Source organism: Drosophila eugracilis, unplaced genomic scaffold (genome assembly GCF_018153835.1).
Source record: "Drosophila eugracilis isolate 14026-0451.02 unplaced genomic scaffold, ASM1815383v1 contig_2088, whole genome shotgun sequence".
In the NCBI taxonomy this organism is placed as follows: Eukaryota; Metazoa; Arthropoda; class Insecta; order Diptera; family Drosophilidae; genus Drosophila; species Drosophila eugracilis.
Genome location: NW_024572964.1, coordinates 1,940,194 through 1,956,554, shown reverse-complemented (window position 1 = coordinate 1,956,554; position 16,361 = coordinate 1,940,194). Strand labels below are relative to the sequence as shown.

General features: G+C 40.9%; 3 protein-coding genes across 10 annotated transcripts; 2 read left to right on the top strand and 1 right to left on the bottom strand.

Moving 5' to 3' along the window:
- Positions 1-937: 937 nt before the first annotated feature.
- Positions 938-6,887, bottom strand: LOC108114159 (LHFPL tetraspan subfamily member 3 protein). Of its 4 annotated transcripts, none has more exons than XM_017224979.1 (6): positions 6,690-6,887; positions 2,393-2,566; positions 2,188-2,321; positions 1,937-2,063; positions 1,541-1,783; positions 938-1,477 (listed from the first exon to the last, which is right to left on the bottom strand). In XM_017224979.1, exons 2-6 carry the CDS (start codon positions 2,532-2,534, stop codon positions 1,326-1,328), a joined length of 798 nt encoding a protein of 265 aa, XP_017080468.1. In that variant the 5' UTR covers positions 2,535-2,566; positions 6,690-6,887; the 3' UTR covers positions 938-1,325. The 4 variants fall into 4 exon arrangements, with proteins under 4 accessions (XP_017080468.1, XP_017080450.1, XP_017080442.1 ...); XM_017224961.1 differs by having other exon boundaries at positions 6,704-6,887; XM_017224953.1 differs by lacking the exon at positions 6,690-6,887 and adding an exon at positions 6,633-6,686.
- Positions 6,888-7,761: 874 nt separating this feature from the next.
- On the top strand, positions 7,762-8,809 carry LOC108113986 (adenine phosphoribosyltransferase). The gene is made up of 3 exons (XM_017224732.2): positions 7,762-7,972; positions 8,103-8,340; positions 8,467-8,809. Exons 1-3 carry the CDS (start codon positions 7,881-7,883, stop codon positions 8,680-8,682), a joined length of 546 nt encoding a protein of 181 aa, XP_017080221.1. The 5' UTR covers positions 7,762-7,880; the 3' UTR covers positions 8,683-8,809.
- A 614-nt stretch (positions 8,810-9,423) lies between these two features.
- On the top strand, positions 9,424-16,354 carry LOC108113966 (carbohydrate sulfotransferase 11). Of its 5 annotated transcripts, none has more exons than XM_017224691.2 (9): positions 9,424-9,685; positions 11,217-11,617; positions 14,367-14,570; positions 14,854-15,001; positions 15,067-15,133; positions 15,289-15,433; positions 15,505-15,660; positions 15,732-16,069; positions 16,124-16,354. In XM_017224691.2, the coding sequence occupies exons 2-9, from the start codon at positions 11,474-11,476 to the stop codon at positions 16,215-16,217; spliced, it is 1,296 nt and encodes a 431-aa protein (XP_017080180.1). In that variant the 5' UTR covers positions 9,424-9,685; positions 11,217-11,473; the 3' UTR covers positions 16,218-16,354. The 5 variants fall into 5 exon arrangements, with proteins under 5 accessions (XP_017080180.1, XP_017080172.1, XP_017080202.1 ...); XM_017224683.2 differs by having other exon boundaries at positions 9,642-9,685; positions 11,208-11,617; XM_017224713.2 differs by lacking the exon at positions 9,424-9,685 and having other exon boundaries at positions 9,717-11,617; positions 14,385-14,570.
- The last annotated feature ends 7 nt before the right edge of the window (positions 16,355-16,361 follow it).

The following is a 16,361-nucleotide window of genomic DNA, read 5'->3' as shown; positions in this document are numbered from 1 at the left end:
ACTCCCTGTGTCCTCCAATATTCCCAATGAAATGGCCGCCAAACCTCAAGGACAACAAAAGTTAAAAATTCGTTTATGGCGCTCCATAAAATCGAATAAAAACAATTGGCACATCAAAATCAACACAGAAATACCCGAGATCTTCATTGCCAATGGGCTGGGGTGGGGTTTCCTTTTCAGGGGTGGTCTGGAAAATGCGTGAGTACAATTGGAAAAATTTTAGCCATATGTTGCAGGCGGCAAAAAGATGGCAAAAGAAATGGCTCAAGTAAATAAAAACAATCAAAGTTTGACGGCTTGGCCCAAACCGAAGTTTTGAATGCTCTGGACAAGTGCCTAAAAGCAGACTATCATTTTTAAAGAAATTCCCTTGGTTGGGTTTACTTTCAGTATTTAGTATTTTAAATTAAATTTCTACAAGTAATAAGTTTAAAACAAAAATATATTTATTTTTGGTTATAACCAACCCCATAAAGGGTATTCCAAGAAGTGAAGTCCGGACTCAGGGTGGATTCCCTGTCGAATCTGGAGCGATTTGCTCGGCGTCAGCTGGTTGGCCACTTAGGCCCGTGATGGAATTGCTTATGAATTATACAAGAATATTAAAACGTGCCCGGAGAGCCACTTGCACTTGCCACGGATCTTTGTGCCCGGGATATTTCAATTGCCTCCCACGGATTGGGGAGGAAATCCCCGGCCCTGTTGGAAATACTTTATTGGAAAAGTATGTGCCAAATGGTTATTGAAAGGGGGAGCGGAGGCAGAACCGAATCCAGATTAAGGACAAACAAATTGGGCGCTAAGTTGCCCGTTATGGGTTTCTGTGTGGAGGGGGGGTGGTCATAATTTAATTTTCCCTAGTCCAAAAGTTGCTGACCTTGATGATGATGATGATGGCATAATTGAGGCGGCTATTTGTGGTCGAAATAAACATTGATTTTATGTTTAATATTTGTACATGTTTATTGTTTATGGGTATATAATTTACAGGCAGAGCTTTTGAGTAGCTCTTCTATTTTTTAACTTAATCGACGCATATACTTAGGCACAAGCTATTCACACGAAATGTTAAATTAAAGTTTAGAGTTCAAGCTTACAACTACAAGTTGGCATTCAGTCGGGCAAAGTGGCATATACAAAATCATTCACTCCTTGACTTTCATACAAATACACACAATTTCATAATTCCAGCTTAAGTCTGCGGCGAAAATCGGTTAAAAGTACAACTCAAACTCTTTAGGAAAAACTTGAAGCTGAGTTTCACCCCAGGTTCTTGCGCGTACTAAGCTTGATTGGTTGTTGTCCTGGCTGTTTGAATGGTTTCCTCAGTGATAACGAGAAAACTGCGATATGCTATCCTCATTTGGCGGGGCCACCAACAGAATGGGCTGCAAATTCAAGCCAGTAATCCGTGGATTTGATTTCCTCGAACCCGCCAAACTAATGGCATCTGTGAGGTACGCATTATTGATTTCACCTGCGGAAAACAAACAATTTATAGATAAAGTATTCATGGGAAGAGGGGTATCGCATTGCTTACCTTTGTATAGAGAATTCTGATATATCGGATCTGGCTGCAGGCGCACGTGCCTCGTGGCCAAGATAAACGCCAAGGTGGCCAAGACCACGCCATCTATGCAACCGATTATGGCCAGTGGATAAGCCCAGCGGATGCCACACAAGCCCAGCTCAAAGCGATTCGCTTCTGGGCCGCAGATCTTACGGAAATCGTCCGAGTTCCAGCCAAAAGGAAACGCCGCACAGGCCACAATCATACAAATAGCTGGAATAAATAAATAACTATTCATAAAAAAACTAATCGAAAAACTATCTACAAAGGAAAACATCGAAACAGTTTGTATACACGAGAACGTGATGTTTTCGATATTGTTAACTATTGAAGGCAAGAGATAGAGTGGGAGATAGGTCAGCATACCTGATATAATTTGCATCCAACCGCAAAGGTGGAAAACACGCGTTGACTTCATAAACAGCAAACAAACCAAGAAAAATATGGTCAACAAGGCCAGCGCTATGGCGGCCAGCATGAAGAATGTGGCCAACTGAAAATGAGTAAAAAAGTGAGAAAATTGTCAAATAAGAACATGTCAAGTAGTTTAAGTTTTAGGTGCTTGATAAGTTGTTAACATATTTTAAAATAACATATAAAAATATTAACTTTTTTACCTGAAATGAGAATGTGGGCACTTCAAAGATGCTCTCCCATCGTCGGCGGCAGTTGTCAAAGATCTCGTCCCGCTGGCATTGCTGCCACAGCCCCAAACGACCTGCTCCATCGTTATCCGGATCACCGATCCACTCTGGGTTGAATGAGAGAATACAGATCATTTACCAGACCATTTCCAATAAATAAAATCAAGAATAAACCCACCTGGCGTCACGAATGCCACGATGCCAATGATGGCATAGCAGATGGTGAAGATGGCCCACAGCACGCCGATCGCTTTGGAGTTGCGGATGTACTTGGAGGCGTACAGATGCGTGGTGTCCACGTACTCGATCTTCGTTCCCATTTTCGAGAAAGAGTGGGGAATGCTTTGTTTGCCTGTGAATGGATGGAGTGGAATCGAGCGCGGTTAAGTGTTTGGCGACCAACTTCGTGGGCTATAATTGGAAGATGGAACCAAAGCAACAACCAGGGCAACTTAAACAATTGCGTTTTTGTTGGTCATAAATCGGTTTGTGGGGACTTTTTACTTAAGCTGCTTAAATTGGCCAGCTTTTAGTTTGATGACCTCGCTGAAATAAATGGATCTGAGTCAGGGAACTCTGATGCAAGAGGCGGACAAATATGTCTAGTAAATAATAACTTTCCATCCATCTGCATGTGTCGTGTCCACTCAAAAACATTTTCAAATCATTAAACATGTTTTTTATGAGGTTTTCCCCTTCACTTCAATCAAAACACATTCGAATGCGAATGATAATCGCGAAAAAAGAGAGAAATAGCTGGGGGCTACATTTTTGGTTTTGCTTATGTAAATCAGCAATTATTTGGCCAAAAAGCTAACGACTCTTTCCAATATTGCCTCATATCTGCCACTAATTCTATGTCAAAGGGAAAGAGCCATTATGCAAAATCTGTGTGTCTTGACTGCCTAATTTTAGCCATGATTCATGGCCCAAACTGGCTTGCGATCAATAAACTTGTTTCCGATTCGCTCAAATTTTTATCGAAAGACAAGAAAAATTTGCTGCTAAAGTGCAATTTCATTAGCTTTGTCTGGGCTTCCATCAAGATTTCCCAGCCTTGCTCACGCTTAATTTATCATATTTATTTTTATGTTGAAACCGAGGAAACTGTAACACAAAACAGACGAAATCCAAAGGCCCGTGAGAAGTACAACAAAAGGAATCTGGTCAAGATTGATTCATTAAGGTGAATTAAAGCTATGGCAAACAAAGAGAATAAGACTCAATTATGGGAGTTGGAAGTTGTCTGATGGCTGTTGGATGTTGAAGTCCAAGGCAAAAGTGGAATCGATTAACACAACAATGCTAACAACAAAAGAGAGAGTCGGGCCAGAAGAATAAACAAACAAGCTAGCCCAACCCAGTAACATAAAGAAAACTTTCCTGCCGGCACGTGATAACATGGCTTTAACAATTCAAATCGATGGAAAATCTTGTATATGACTCATCGAGAGCCTGAAAAGCGAGTCTCGGGAAAATTACAGTGGACCAGACAGACTAACCGCAGACGTCTAATAACTTCCTTTATCACCGTTGGAGTTTTCTGTGGTGTAATTCGTAATTTGCAGTTGGTTTTACAGTGGTTGTTGGGCGTGTAAGACTTAACTGCTCTGATGGTTTTTCGGATTCGAACGTGACCAAAAAGAAAGTGACCAACGGAGAGCCTTCCAACCGTTCGTATGACGCAGCACAATCGGTGGAGTCTGGCCCGACTTGGGTTACATCCGCTCACCGGCCGGCGGCGGAGTGTTCCCACTTTTTGGACGAGTTTCACTTGCACAGCAAGAAATATTTCGGAACAAAGGGATCGAGATTAGAGATGGGTACATTATGTTTGTATATATATATATAGAAAATACCAGCAAATAAAGTTGCAGTAACAAAGCTCAAAAGTCCTAAGAAAACTGAAGTTTCCTAAGTAGTCATATATTATCATAAGTTACTTATTTTTCTTGTTTTCTTTTGACCTACAAATACTTGCATTTGTTATTCCAAGGTAGTAGCTTCAAATTAAGATACAGAAATATTAAAATTATATACAAAATGTAAAGTCAGCTGATTAAGCTTTACTTCGACTGCCATATCATAACACGGTATTGTTTCCTGTGCACTGCAATAAATATCCAAAAAAGAAACAAACTGAAATTAACTGCCATGGGTGAACTGCTATCTCAGCAATTACGGCGACTTTTTAGCCAAGACTGCAGATACTCGTATGAGCGACGAAATAAGGTCAGTTGGGTAATGGCAATACCTTAAACATGGCTAGCGGCTAACTGAGAAATGCAGTTGCAGTTGCAGTTGCGAAAACTGCACTCCAAACTGAGATTGGCTTTCTTTTCTCTTCCACTACCAATTACCAACATTGGTCATTCCATCTCCCAGAGCCTCAGATGACTTTCTACTTCATAAACATAAATTTCACATTAGGCACAGACGACCGAGAGGTGAGTACCCCGTGTCTGGAGCGGCTTTTGGCTTTGAAATGGGGGTTCCCTCACCTCGAGAGACTAACAAAAATATAAAACACCGACCAATTGGCCACACACTTGTAATTAATTTTCACATTTTCAGCTTTTCTCCGTTTTGGCTAAGCGGGGGAAAATCTCTCATTGTTCCGCTTGGCGATCAGGGAAACGCATATGTAACCAGCTTGTTATGGTTTGTTTGGCCAACAAAGTGGAACCTAAAACACGTTGAAGACACTGGTGCCAGTGGCTTGATTAACACGTTCGTAGTTTCTCAAAAAAGTTGCTAAATTTCAACCACCACCATGGAAACTGGTTCCTACATTTCAGAATTATGCGGAAATGGCGTTAAAAGTGGCTCTTGTTCCATGTTTTTATTTCGAATTTTTTCGCTTCTGACCATTTCTTTCGGGTACGCTTTTTGTTATTTTTTTGATACAACAATCGTTTCTGAATATATTTTGTTCCGAACAGACGATTTCTTTTTTATTTTGTCCACCTTTTGAGAACCACAAAACGGAACGGAACGGGTTGGAAGACCAGGAGAACCGGCGAAACTTTACTTTTTTTGCGGTCAGTTACTCAACGTATTGACAGCCTTAACAGCTGCCATCCATATTGGGAGAAGCCCGCTTTTTTTGAGTTTACTTTTTTTTTGCGAAAGTTGGTGGCATCCACATCCACCACACGGCCCCTTTGAAGAGTCTCCCATCCGACCCGATCCCATCCGAAGCTGGTCCGCTCACTCATTCACTCGCTCGTGGGCCTGAGGTATGTGTCTCTGTTTTTCTACGTTTTTTATTAGATCACGATTTGGATGTTAGCAAACATTCGCGCATACCAAGAGCCAGCACGATGAACGGGCCCACAACTACAATGGGGGTCTATGCATAATAGTAACTCACTCCGAGATTCTTCACTCAGCTTTGGCCTACGAAAGTCAGGAGCGGCTAAAGGTTCTGCTGGCTAATTTAGGGGGATTTTCGAAAGAATCCGACTTATTATTTAATAAATAAATCCCTTAAATTCCTTTTCATTAAAAAGTCTTTTGGATGAATAGTCTATATTGAACAAGTTCCTCTAGAATTAAACGCTAGAATTAAAGCATACCATAAGGTATATAGAGGTATAAAACACTTTTCTTTGTATTTTTCATAAATTTCAACTGATTTTCCCTTATTGAAGTTTCCAAAGTAATACAATAAATCCTCCAAAGTTCGGCCATAAATTTCCCTTTTTTTCAGTTTTCCAAGCGCCCTATTTCCATGCCCTTCACTACGAAGGCCGCCACCGCGCAGCCGCAGAAGTTTCAGTCGAGATGCTCGTTTGCCTCAAAAAAGAAAAATATAAAAACAAAACCCAACAGAAAAACAAAAAAAAAAACTGTGCCTCTTTCTGGTTTTTCACGTTACTCGGGCGCGCGGTTTCTGCCGCTGCAGCAGTTGTTGTTGTTGCAGTTGCAGTTGCAGCAGTTGTTGTTGCTGCTGTTGCAGTTTTAGTACGCACGTCTTCACATTGCCAAGATATATAGGTATGTGTGTCTGAGTACAGTGAAAAAAACTCCCTTAATTTTAAATAGATTAAGGGTCTGTTAATAGTTAGCTAACATAACTTAAATATTTAAAAAATTGAAACTCCTTTTTTTATAAAAAATTTATATTTAAACTGTTCCTTAATCTTGCTTTTCTTTCATTACCTAAAGGGGCAATATTTTTTTAGGGGTTTGGCTGCATGTGTGCGAATGTGAATGTGAATTTGAGTCTAATGTTGCATATATATGTATATAATCATTTTTTGTAGGTTTTCACGTTTTTATGTTGTTTGAACTTTGTTGTTTCAGTTGTTATTGTTGTAACTGCAATATGGTTGTTGCTTATGGCTGGCTTTATAGTCGTTTTCCGACTTTTTAAATGGCAAAAACGGGGCGCAGTTTTGTCGGCTGACATTTACTTTTGCCGTTAAGATCGAATTTAATTTGAGGATTTGCAAACTCTTGCTTTTCCATACGTTATTTGGCTTACGTCGAACGAGAACAGGTTTCGGTTTTAACTGGACTTGGGTGTTGATTATTGTTGCTATTTTAATTTACTACTATTGTTCGCGAGTTTGCATTAATTATTGAAAAATTCGCGGGCTGAGAATTCGATCCGCTTCTTCGGAAGAAACCGCTAAAACTGAACCGTCGCGTTCGGCGCTAAGAAACGAACTGAATATTTCTTGGCATTGGGAGTCTAACATACAGCCACATAGATACTCACATAAACCTGGGCTTACCTGTAGTTCACCTGAGTCTTTAAGTATGTGTGTGTGCGAGTGGGAGAAAGAGAGATAAAGAAAAGAGAGAAGTCCAGGTGAGAGTTCCCGATCTTGGCCCGCCTTTGATAAGTGCAGCGAAAATAGTTGGCATTTCTTTTCAATCATTTTGCTTGATAAATAATGCAGCAATGACTGTCTTTCCCTCGAAGAATTGCTGAGATTTCTCCACTTATCGTTTAGATAGCATTGAGATCTAGTGGAAAACTCAGCGAGGCGGTAAAAATTCGGGGGAGGTTTTCTTTGCTACCTGCAGGATGTTTGCTGAATTCTTCGAAATGCTTTCTTTGTGCAAGAAATGCTAATACAAATGTTTGGTTTGGAAATAACTAACCAGCATGTGTGAGATATCAGAACTCAGAGATAAAGGTGACAACAAACATGGAACAATGCGGATTGATCAAGGGAAAGGAAATTAGGTAGTTCCTAACTTCTTAAAGGAAAAGGAACACTGTCATATCATGTTTTATCTAATTTACCATTGCTATTTAAAAGGATTTCATTTTCATTATAAAAAAAGATTCTTCAAAAATTTGTATTAAAAATATTTCGGAAACAATTTGAGTCATTGAAGTTTTACATATTTCCTTTTCAACCTCTCTTTTTAATAAATGCCCTCTTTCTTCTTATTCATTATTAAAATAAACACTTTAATTCCTTATCCACTTAAATTTTAAATCGCCCGCCCAACAAACTCAACACACTGTCGTGTGCCGTGGTGAGTATCTCCCATCTATAGCAACCACCTCCCGCGATAGCAGCTGACTTATCAGCTGTTCCCTTCAATCAATCCACAGTTGGGCACGCACTCACGTAGTTCTTAAATCATTTACCTCTGTAAATTTCCCCTATAAATAAGTTAACAAATAAAACAGAACCAAAAAGATGAGCTCAATCAGTGCGGAAGAGAAACTAAACTACGTGAAGTCCAAGATTGGCGAGTATCCGAACTTTCCGAAGGAGGGCATTCTATTCCGGTGAGCTGCCATCGCACGAGGTTATCTGATTGGGGCACTAATGGTGCTGCAATGATATTTATGGGCAAACAAACGAGCTCTTATCAGGTTGTTAATGTGTAGAACCCATTGTTTCCATGTACAACATCAGCGACATTTTCGGAGCCCTGACCGATGCCAAGGCCTGTGTTTACTTAAGGGATTTGCTCGTGGAACACATCCGGGAAAGCGTTCCAGAGGCAGAGATTATCGTGGGACTGGACTCACGGGGATTCCTCTTCAATCTTCTCATAGCCACTGAGTTGGGTGTGGGATGTGCTCCGATTCGAAAGAAGGGCAAACTGGCGGGAGAAGTGGTGTCCGTGGAATACAAACTCGAGTACGGTAGTGTAAGTACCGTTTAATATATTTTAAGCACTTAGAAACATCTTATAACTTACTTTATGATATATCACGGAGTACATGTCTTATAATATATTGAAATTATCTTATTAAGATACATTTTTCTTTTCCAGGACACCTTTGAACTGCAACGATCCGCCATTCAGCCAGGCCAGAAGGTGGTAATCGTAGATGATCTCCTAGCCACAGGTGGTTCCTTATTTGCTGCGTCCGAACTTATTCGCAAAGTAGGTGGCATTGTCGTGGAAAGCTTGGTGGTCATAGAACTAGTTGGCCTGGAGGGTCGCAAGAAGCTGGATGGAAAAGTACATTCCCTTATCAAGTACTGAGAGTTAATCAAATTGTGACGAAGACCTTCCACATTTGCATTTACTTACTACCTCTCAAGGGGGCTTTTCAAATAGCAAATTTTTATACCAACTTTGATATATTAACATAATATAAAACTGAGGCATATTTTTATAAAATATATATATTTGGAAATGATAACGGAGGGATTTAATCTTTTAATGGAACTTGTAAATTAGCTAGTTTTGTGTTGACTATGAACTGATAAGAATGGAGGGGCATTTTTATTTTAATTGACGATATTAGATTTTTAACAGAAAATGAAGTAAAAGGGATCATAGGCAAATAAAAATAAATTATACATCTCATGCTATTTTTGGATAACCTATCAAACATATATTTTTGAGGTATTTGCCACTCAATATCAATAGTCTGTATTTACTTAGTACTCCTAAGAGTATGTTATAAAATAAAATTTAAGTCAAAATGAGCCCTTAAAGCAAACATTTTCAAAAATTTTAAATCGAAATGCTTCTGTTCTATTTTTAGCTTCGAAACTTTACAATTCACCCACGCAACCCTGGCCGCAAACCTTTTGCATGCCGCTCTCTCACTGCGCACTTACTGCACTCTCTTTGCATTTGCTCTCTCTGTGCTCTCTCGTTTACCGTTACCGGCGCTTTTGCTCAGCAATAAACAAAAATTGTTGTGCTGCGTTAACCCAGAATTGTGAGGAATTTCCGCCCCCGCCCGTTGATAAACAAATCAAAGGTGGCAAAGCAACCACCCCCAAGAAAGGCCACCCAAAAATAGCAACAAACACACAGGTAAACTCTGCTCAAGGAGGAATCAAGGAATCAAGGAGCTGAGGAATGGCAAACAAAAAGGAGAAGGAAGAGAGCATGAGGACTGGCGAAATGAAACCGAAAACTGAAACTGCGCTGCTGCCGCGCAGCCAACGTCGCTGTCCGCCGTTTGTGCTCATTTCGCATTTGATTTTGATTTCACTCGTGAAATGTGCGTTGTGCGGTGATGACGCTAACGGTTAGTGTTTGTTGTGTTCTCCTAACAAACCCCCTCCCCCAAACCTAACAAAAAATACAAAAAATTTATCAAAGCACGCCTGGCGAATTGATATTGATTGCGCGCTTTTCTTCAATTGGCAAACAATTGAATAACAACAAATAGTATTTTGCCCTCCATTAACGGAGGCTCATCTCATCCCGTATTTGTTGTTATTTATTGTTGTGAAAAGAGTGAACGAGAGCGGGACAGGGTGGAACAAGAGAGGAAGAGAGAGGCCACATAAAGCACGGCAATTGACAGCACGTTACGTATACGCCTCTTACGCCCCGCACTTAGCATTTGTTTGCCAAGTTTGGTGTGTGCTGCAGTGTGTATAAAATTAATAAAAAAAAACAATTAAATGCAAAAAAGAGAAACATTGCTGAGCAATTTATTTGATGACCTAAAAGGCAGGAAGACAATAAAAGAAACAGAGAAAGTGAACATAAACAAAGCCAAATGTATAGCTTATAAAGCTTTTCATCTCTGATAAAAGTGCATAACAGTGTTAGAAGTAATTGTAATTGCTTAAAATATGAAAAACAAATTACCAAAATCTTTCTAAATAGCTTAAAAATCATTTTTGTATCGCTGAATTATTCTTTTAATATGAAACTCGTAAAACAAAAACGAGGAATCAATTTTGGAACAGAATGTTTAAAGAACCAAGTGCTATAAAGTTCAGATCCAAATAAACAATAACAAAATAAAAAAAAAAAAACATGAAAATGTATATAGAAAGTGCTTAGCATGTACTATTTATAAAAAGTTTAAGGTCAGCAGAAAAGACGCGAAATGGCAGCCGAATAAAAAGTCGAAAGCTGGCAAAATGAAAACGAGACTTTATAAACATAAACAGACAAAACGAAGAGCAGGGAAATGTTTAAGGGTGTTTTTGCTTTAGTAGGCCCACAGAATGGAGTTTGAAGTGAGCAGAAAATCAATAACAAAAATAAAAAACAAACGAAAAGTCAACAGCTTGCTGGTAATATAAGCTGAACAATGACTGAAAAAACAAACAGACGAATGCATTTCATAAAGGGCAGATAATTAACAACATAATAAACAATGAAATAAAAGAAAACAAAGTGAAAAGAGTTAGCAGCCAAACAAAACGAAGAGTGAAGTAATTTATGTAGGGGTGCTTTTTCCATAAACTCAACAATACCTCAAGTTGCACTGCCGAGAAAGGAGTTTGAAGTGAGCAGAAAATCAATATACGACTTCCTTTTGCTCGCTTCCTGACTTGCAGCCAAAAAGCAGAAGGCCCAAAAGGCACACCCCCAAAAACCAACAAAGCAGTAGAACAATAGCGGAAGCGAATCAATTGTTTTGCCCAGAAATATTCGACAAACTGCAGTGACACAATTTTGGTCGAAAGCCACTCGACCATAAAGAAAAAACTGTCATCCGCCCAGCTCACTCAATATATTTTTGGTTTCCGCTCTTGTTTTTTCCTTTTGGTTTATGTTCTTTCATTTTTTTTCGTTTCTTGGTTAAGAACATTTAGCACAGCAAACTAAATTTAGCCAGCACGACGTCAACAGCGATGAGAACTTACAAAATCTGTCGCCAACTGCAGGCAAACTTTGCGGCCGCGTAGCAGCAGGAAATGTCCCACGACTATCAATAGCAGACTCGCTTCTCTGCCCAAAATCAATCCAAATCCAAAACAAAAACCAAGTCGAATCAAACCAATACAGAGCAGAAGCAAGAGCCAAAGAGGAGAATCCGCATCAGTTCCTATGCAGCTATATCCGAGTTTAAATGAAATTGAGCAAGAGCCTGGCAAACTGTCGCGCCATCCGGCGCTATTTGCTCATCTTCACGGCCGTATCTCTGCTGCTCCTGCCCCTCTCCCTGGTTTACCTGGTGTGGAACGAGCAGCTGCAGAAGATCCGAGGATTCGAGGTGAGTGGAGGCGAAGAGCCAATGCCGGGTTGCCACTGGGAGTGGTTTTGGCAGTGGGAGCAGGGTGCTATAGGTAGCATGACCCGGTAGTAGAACCTCCCCTCCGTAGCCCTTTGAGTGCCCGGCAAACATCTGCCGAACAAATCGCTTGAACAAGTACACTGAAAGAAAATGGATATCCAATTGGTTATATTGAAATATAGAAGATAATAATAACTGATCAATCCATCTAATAACATTTGAGTGCCTTGAAAACGTAATACAAAAATTCATTTAACCAATTTGCTAGTCATTTTTTCTGAGTGTACTTCGCTGTAGATATAGTCGCTTGTAGTTGCCGCCCAACCGCCTGCCCCGCCCACCCCTCATCGCCTGACAACAAACAAATTGCAGGCCATCGATTGCCTGACTCGGTTTCAGGCCATCGTAGGAGGCAACTAAAAACCAAAACCCAACAAAATCGAAACAAAAAAAAGCAATTAAAATGAATTACCATAAACTGGAAACCAAATCAACAAACTTATCAGCTGGCAATCATCTAATGAACAATCATCTAATTCTATAAACAAACTTTGTGAAGGGCATTTGGAAAGAGCCGAGAACAAAAACATACACGCCAATTAGCAGCAATGGCTATTAATACCCGATAAATGGCTAAAATCGAAAGCATCTCGCTGCTATTTATTTATCCAAGTTCTTTAGAGATTTTAGCATATTTCATTGTTTCGCTTTTCGCACTTGGGAACTGCACGTTTATCGCCTTAATTCTCACCGGGGAACTGAACGTGTACTGCAGTATTTGAACTGGCTTTCTGGGTATTATCTGTACGCTTGATTGGGTGCAAATTAATGCGAAATTAGCGGCGGGCTTTTGCTGACTTTATCGCCTATTTGTGCTTGAAATTGAGCAAATGCCAAATAAAGACGGAATATTCCAGCGTCACACCTACTGCACACACATGTTAGACACACACACTTACACGCGGAGACGGACGTGGACGTAGGGAAAGCGTTCTTGGCTTATAATCACATAAGCTGGCCGACCGCCCACCGGTCACGCCTCTTTTGGCCCGGACAACCCTTTGGCGTGGCCTAAGCCGATTACACAAAGAAAAATTTGCAAATAAAAGCTTTTGAGATTTATAATATATTTTTAATGCTTTCTATTTGCAATTTTAATTGGAAAATAATAAACTTTTAAATTAATACAAATTATTAAGGTTAATTCAACAGTCATACGCCCAGAAACTGATGGTGTAACCCCGATTTTTCAGTTCACAAATCGGGGTTACACCATCTATGGAGTTAAAATCCCTTTTAATAGGGCCAAAAAGAGGTTTAGAAGTTTTGGAATTCAAACATATTGTCCCTCCCTTTTAGAGCCATTTGTTGCATTGAGTATGTAAAAGTATCACATTTTCAAGTGTCGACGGCTGGGAAATCGTTGTTGCGTGGTCGCCAGAGACTCTTGGGCGCCCGTCCATCGGCCTTGGGCAAATGGCTTGCGAAAAAGGAAAACTTTCGCACAAATTACACTTAATTGCGTGTGGCATCATGAAAAAGTCATCAACGGGGGCCGGAGAATATCGATTCACGGCCCGCTGGCACCTCAATCAATATGCGCTTGTCCACTGCTAATTTGCATTACATTACCCAAATGACACATGCTTATTCGGACCGAAAAATAATATAAGCACATTAAGACACGCATACGCCGTGTTGTGTCCCAGTAAACTGTTGTGTTTTTTGTTTGTTTCGCTCGGCATACACGCATAATTAAGCACAGCAAATTGCAGGCACACTCGCATACCCACACTCGTACCGAGAGTGGTCCACCCTAATAGAACCTAAAAGCCTAGCCATCATAATAGCATACAGTTCACTTCATGCTCATAGCGCCACTTTAGTCGTAAATAAGTAGATTTTGATAGATTTTAATATGTGAGAACTCAATACTCTTGCTTTACATATATTTGCAAAATGAAATAAGAATTTATCATATATTAAATTAAGAAAACATCAAAGTTTATTTCCTGTTTTACTAGAAAGTTGTTTATATATAACATACTCTTCATACTTTTAACATTAAAGCTTTTGACAATTTTGTAATTACTTGTAAATTCCTTAACTCTTAAAGTCAAATTCATAAAGAAATAAACTTGGGACAAACCAATTAAGCTAAGAGCATCAAAAAGCTTAGACAAGCCATCAAGAGTGCCAAAACATTTACAGAAGTATCACATTCTTTATTCAGTCCCAGTGCCCGGCCAAGACCATTAATCAATCTTATCTGAACCAGGCATTCATGTGCCAGTTCCGTCCTCCTCCCGAAGGGAAAGTCTCTATCCCTCGAAGGGTATAAGTGTTCATATATATATGTAGCATATAGTGTGTCAAACAGGGCAGTATTGCAAAGTGGGTAGCGTACGCGAATCAAATGCAAAGTGCCTGCCACGATGACGCCAACCCATCCGCAGAGTAGCCGCAACCACTTGATTCATGTGGCCATTTTCCAGATGACAGTTGACACTGGCGTCTGGGCTTTTAATTGGGATTGGGCTTGAGATTGAGATTTAACAGTGGAATATGAAATGTGAAATGTAGAATGTGCGGGGGCGGCGACCTTGGACCTAGACCGAATGCTTGTAAATTGCGCATACGCCACGTCATCCCCGCCTGCCTCTTAACCCAAATAGCAAACACCCAGTCCAAATCCTTATCCACAAAGCAACTGCAACTGATTTTCTAGGCCTTTAATGTGCAGCAGCAGTCGCCACAGCAGCCGCAGCAGCAACAGCAACAGCAGCAGGAGCAGCAGCAGCCGCAGCAGCATGGCCAGTTTCCGTACCCGGTGGTCCGGTATCCGGTGCTGCTGCTCAACAAGAACAAGAACAAGGACCTGACCGTCGTGGCAACGGGCAAGACCAAGAACAAGTGGCGCTATGTTGATAAAGTAAATATGTAACCCGCACAAACACCATACACCATACACCATAAACACAACACCCCACGCCACACCACACACACAACAAACACTTCAACTCACAGGCTCGTATAATTAATGATGTAAACAGAGCGGCTAAATAAAATTCAGATAGCCAAATTGATTGCGCATTAGCGAGTCGCATTGGCAGGCATTTGGGCACCCCACTCCCATTCTCTACCCCCATTCCCATCGAGCTAGCGTCCCGGGTTTCAATTTGGCTCACCTTTCTGCATGTTTGTCCTTCGCACAGGACAGCAACCAGACGCTCCTGCCCCTCATCCCCGAGTATGCCGTGCAGACACTTACGCCGCAGGAAATGCTCCAGGTGGAGCAGCGGATGGACCAGCGCAGGGAGCGGCTGAAGGACAAATGCTCCGCCTACGGCCTGGATGTCCTAGGTGGGTCCTTTGGCTTCCATTTTGGGTTTGGTTCTCCCTATCTATCGTACATCTCTTACTTACAGGTCACGACTCCTGGCACACCCCAAACACGTGGGAATTTTTGGTCAACAAAAAGTATCACATTATCTGGTGGGTGTGAACTTTATTCACTTTTCAACGATTCTATTTTAGTTCGTTAGACAAATATTTAGCTTTCGAATAATGATGTCCTACTTAGCAATTTTCCTTTAATTTAAATAATAATCCGTAGATTACCAATATATAAAATTTTATCTTTTATGCAGGTGCAATGTCTTTAAGGCAGCATCTTCGTCCTGGATGTTCAACTTCAATGTCCTGGCCGGATACTCACCCAGCTATTTGCGCAAAACGAAAAAGATTCTCCTCAATCTGGCCAGGGAGCGTTATCCCCGGGTGACCCTCGACGAGGTGGGTGTCAATGGATTGCTTACCGTTTCCTATCGAATTACAATTTAATTTGGTTCCTTTTTGGGTGACAGCTGCGTGAGGCACAGAACTACTCGCTGACCTTCATCATCGCACGCGATCCCTTCGAGCGGCTGTTAAGTGCTTATCGGGACAAGATGGTGTTTGCCCTTCCCTACTCCTTCCACGATAAGTTGGGACGGAGTATTGTGCGCAATTATCGCAAGAAGGTAAGTTTTTGAATAGACTTTTTTAAATTTAAACTAAGAATATATCATATTTATTATATTTTCATAATAAGCCCTCGTTGGCTGCTCGGGCGGCCAACACGAAGTTCCCCTCGTTCCCGGAGTTTGTGCACTGGCTGCTCGACCAGGTGAAGCGCGGCAGCTTCATCGACATGCACTTCGTGGCCGCCACCTCCTTCTGCACACCCTGCCTCATCCGGTTCGACATGATACTGAAGTTCGAGTCGCTGGCGGAGGATCAATTATATCTAATCGAAAAGACTGGCCTGAAGCGGGTTATAGCGCCCGTGTGGCGTAACATGGGCAAGGGCCGCAAAACGCACGAGCTCCAGCAGCAGTTTTACGCTCAGCTGACCCGTCAGGAAATGCTGGAGCTTTACGAGTATTACAAGTAGGTAGTATTAAGTTTAGAAAATATATTTTAAATTCATTTTTTCACCCACAGATACGACTTTGAGCTGTTTGATTATGACATACAGGAGTATCTGCAGGTGGCCCTGCCGGATGAGGCCGAAAGTCCGGCGGGCACAAAAAATTAACCCAGCTCTGAACTCTTAGACTTTGCTAAAAACCAATGAATCAAGTTCAACGAACTCACATATTAGCCGTCACAGTACGTAATTGCAAATGTTGATAATACTGAAGGAAAACAATAATAAACTTAACTATATTTAAACGAACCT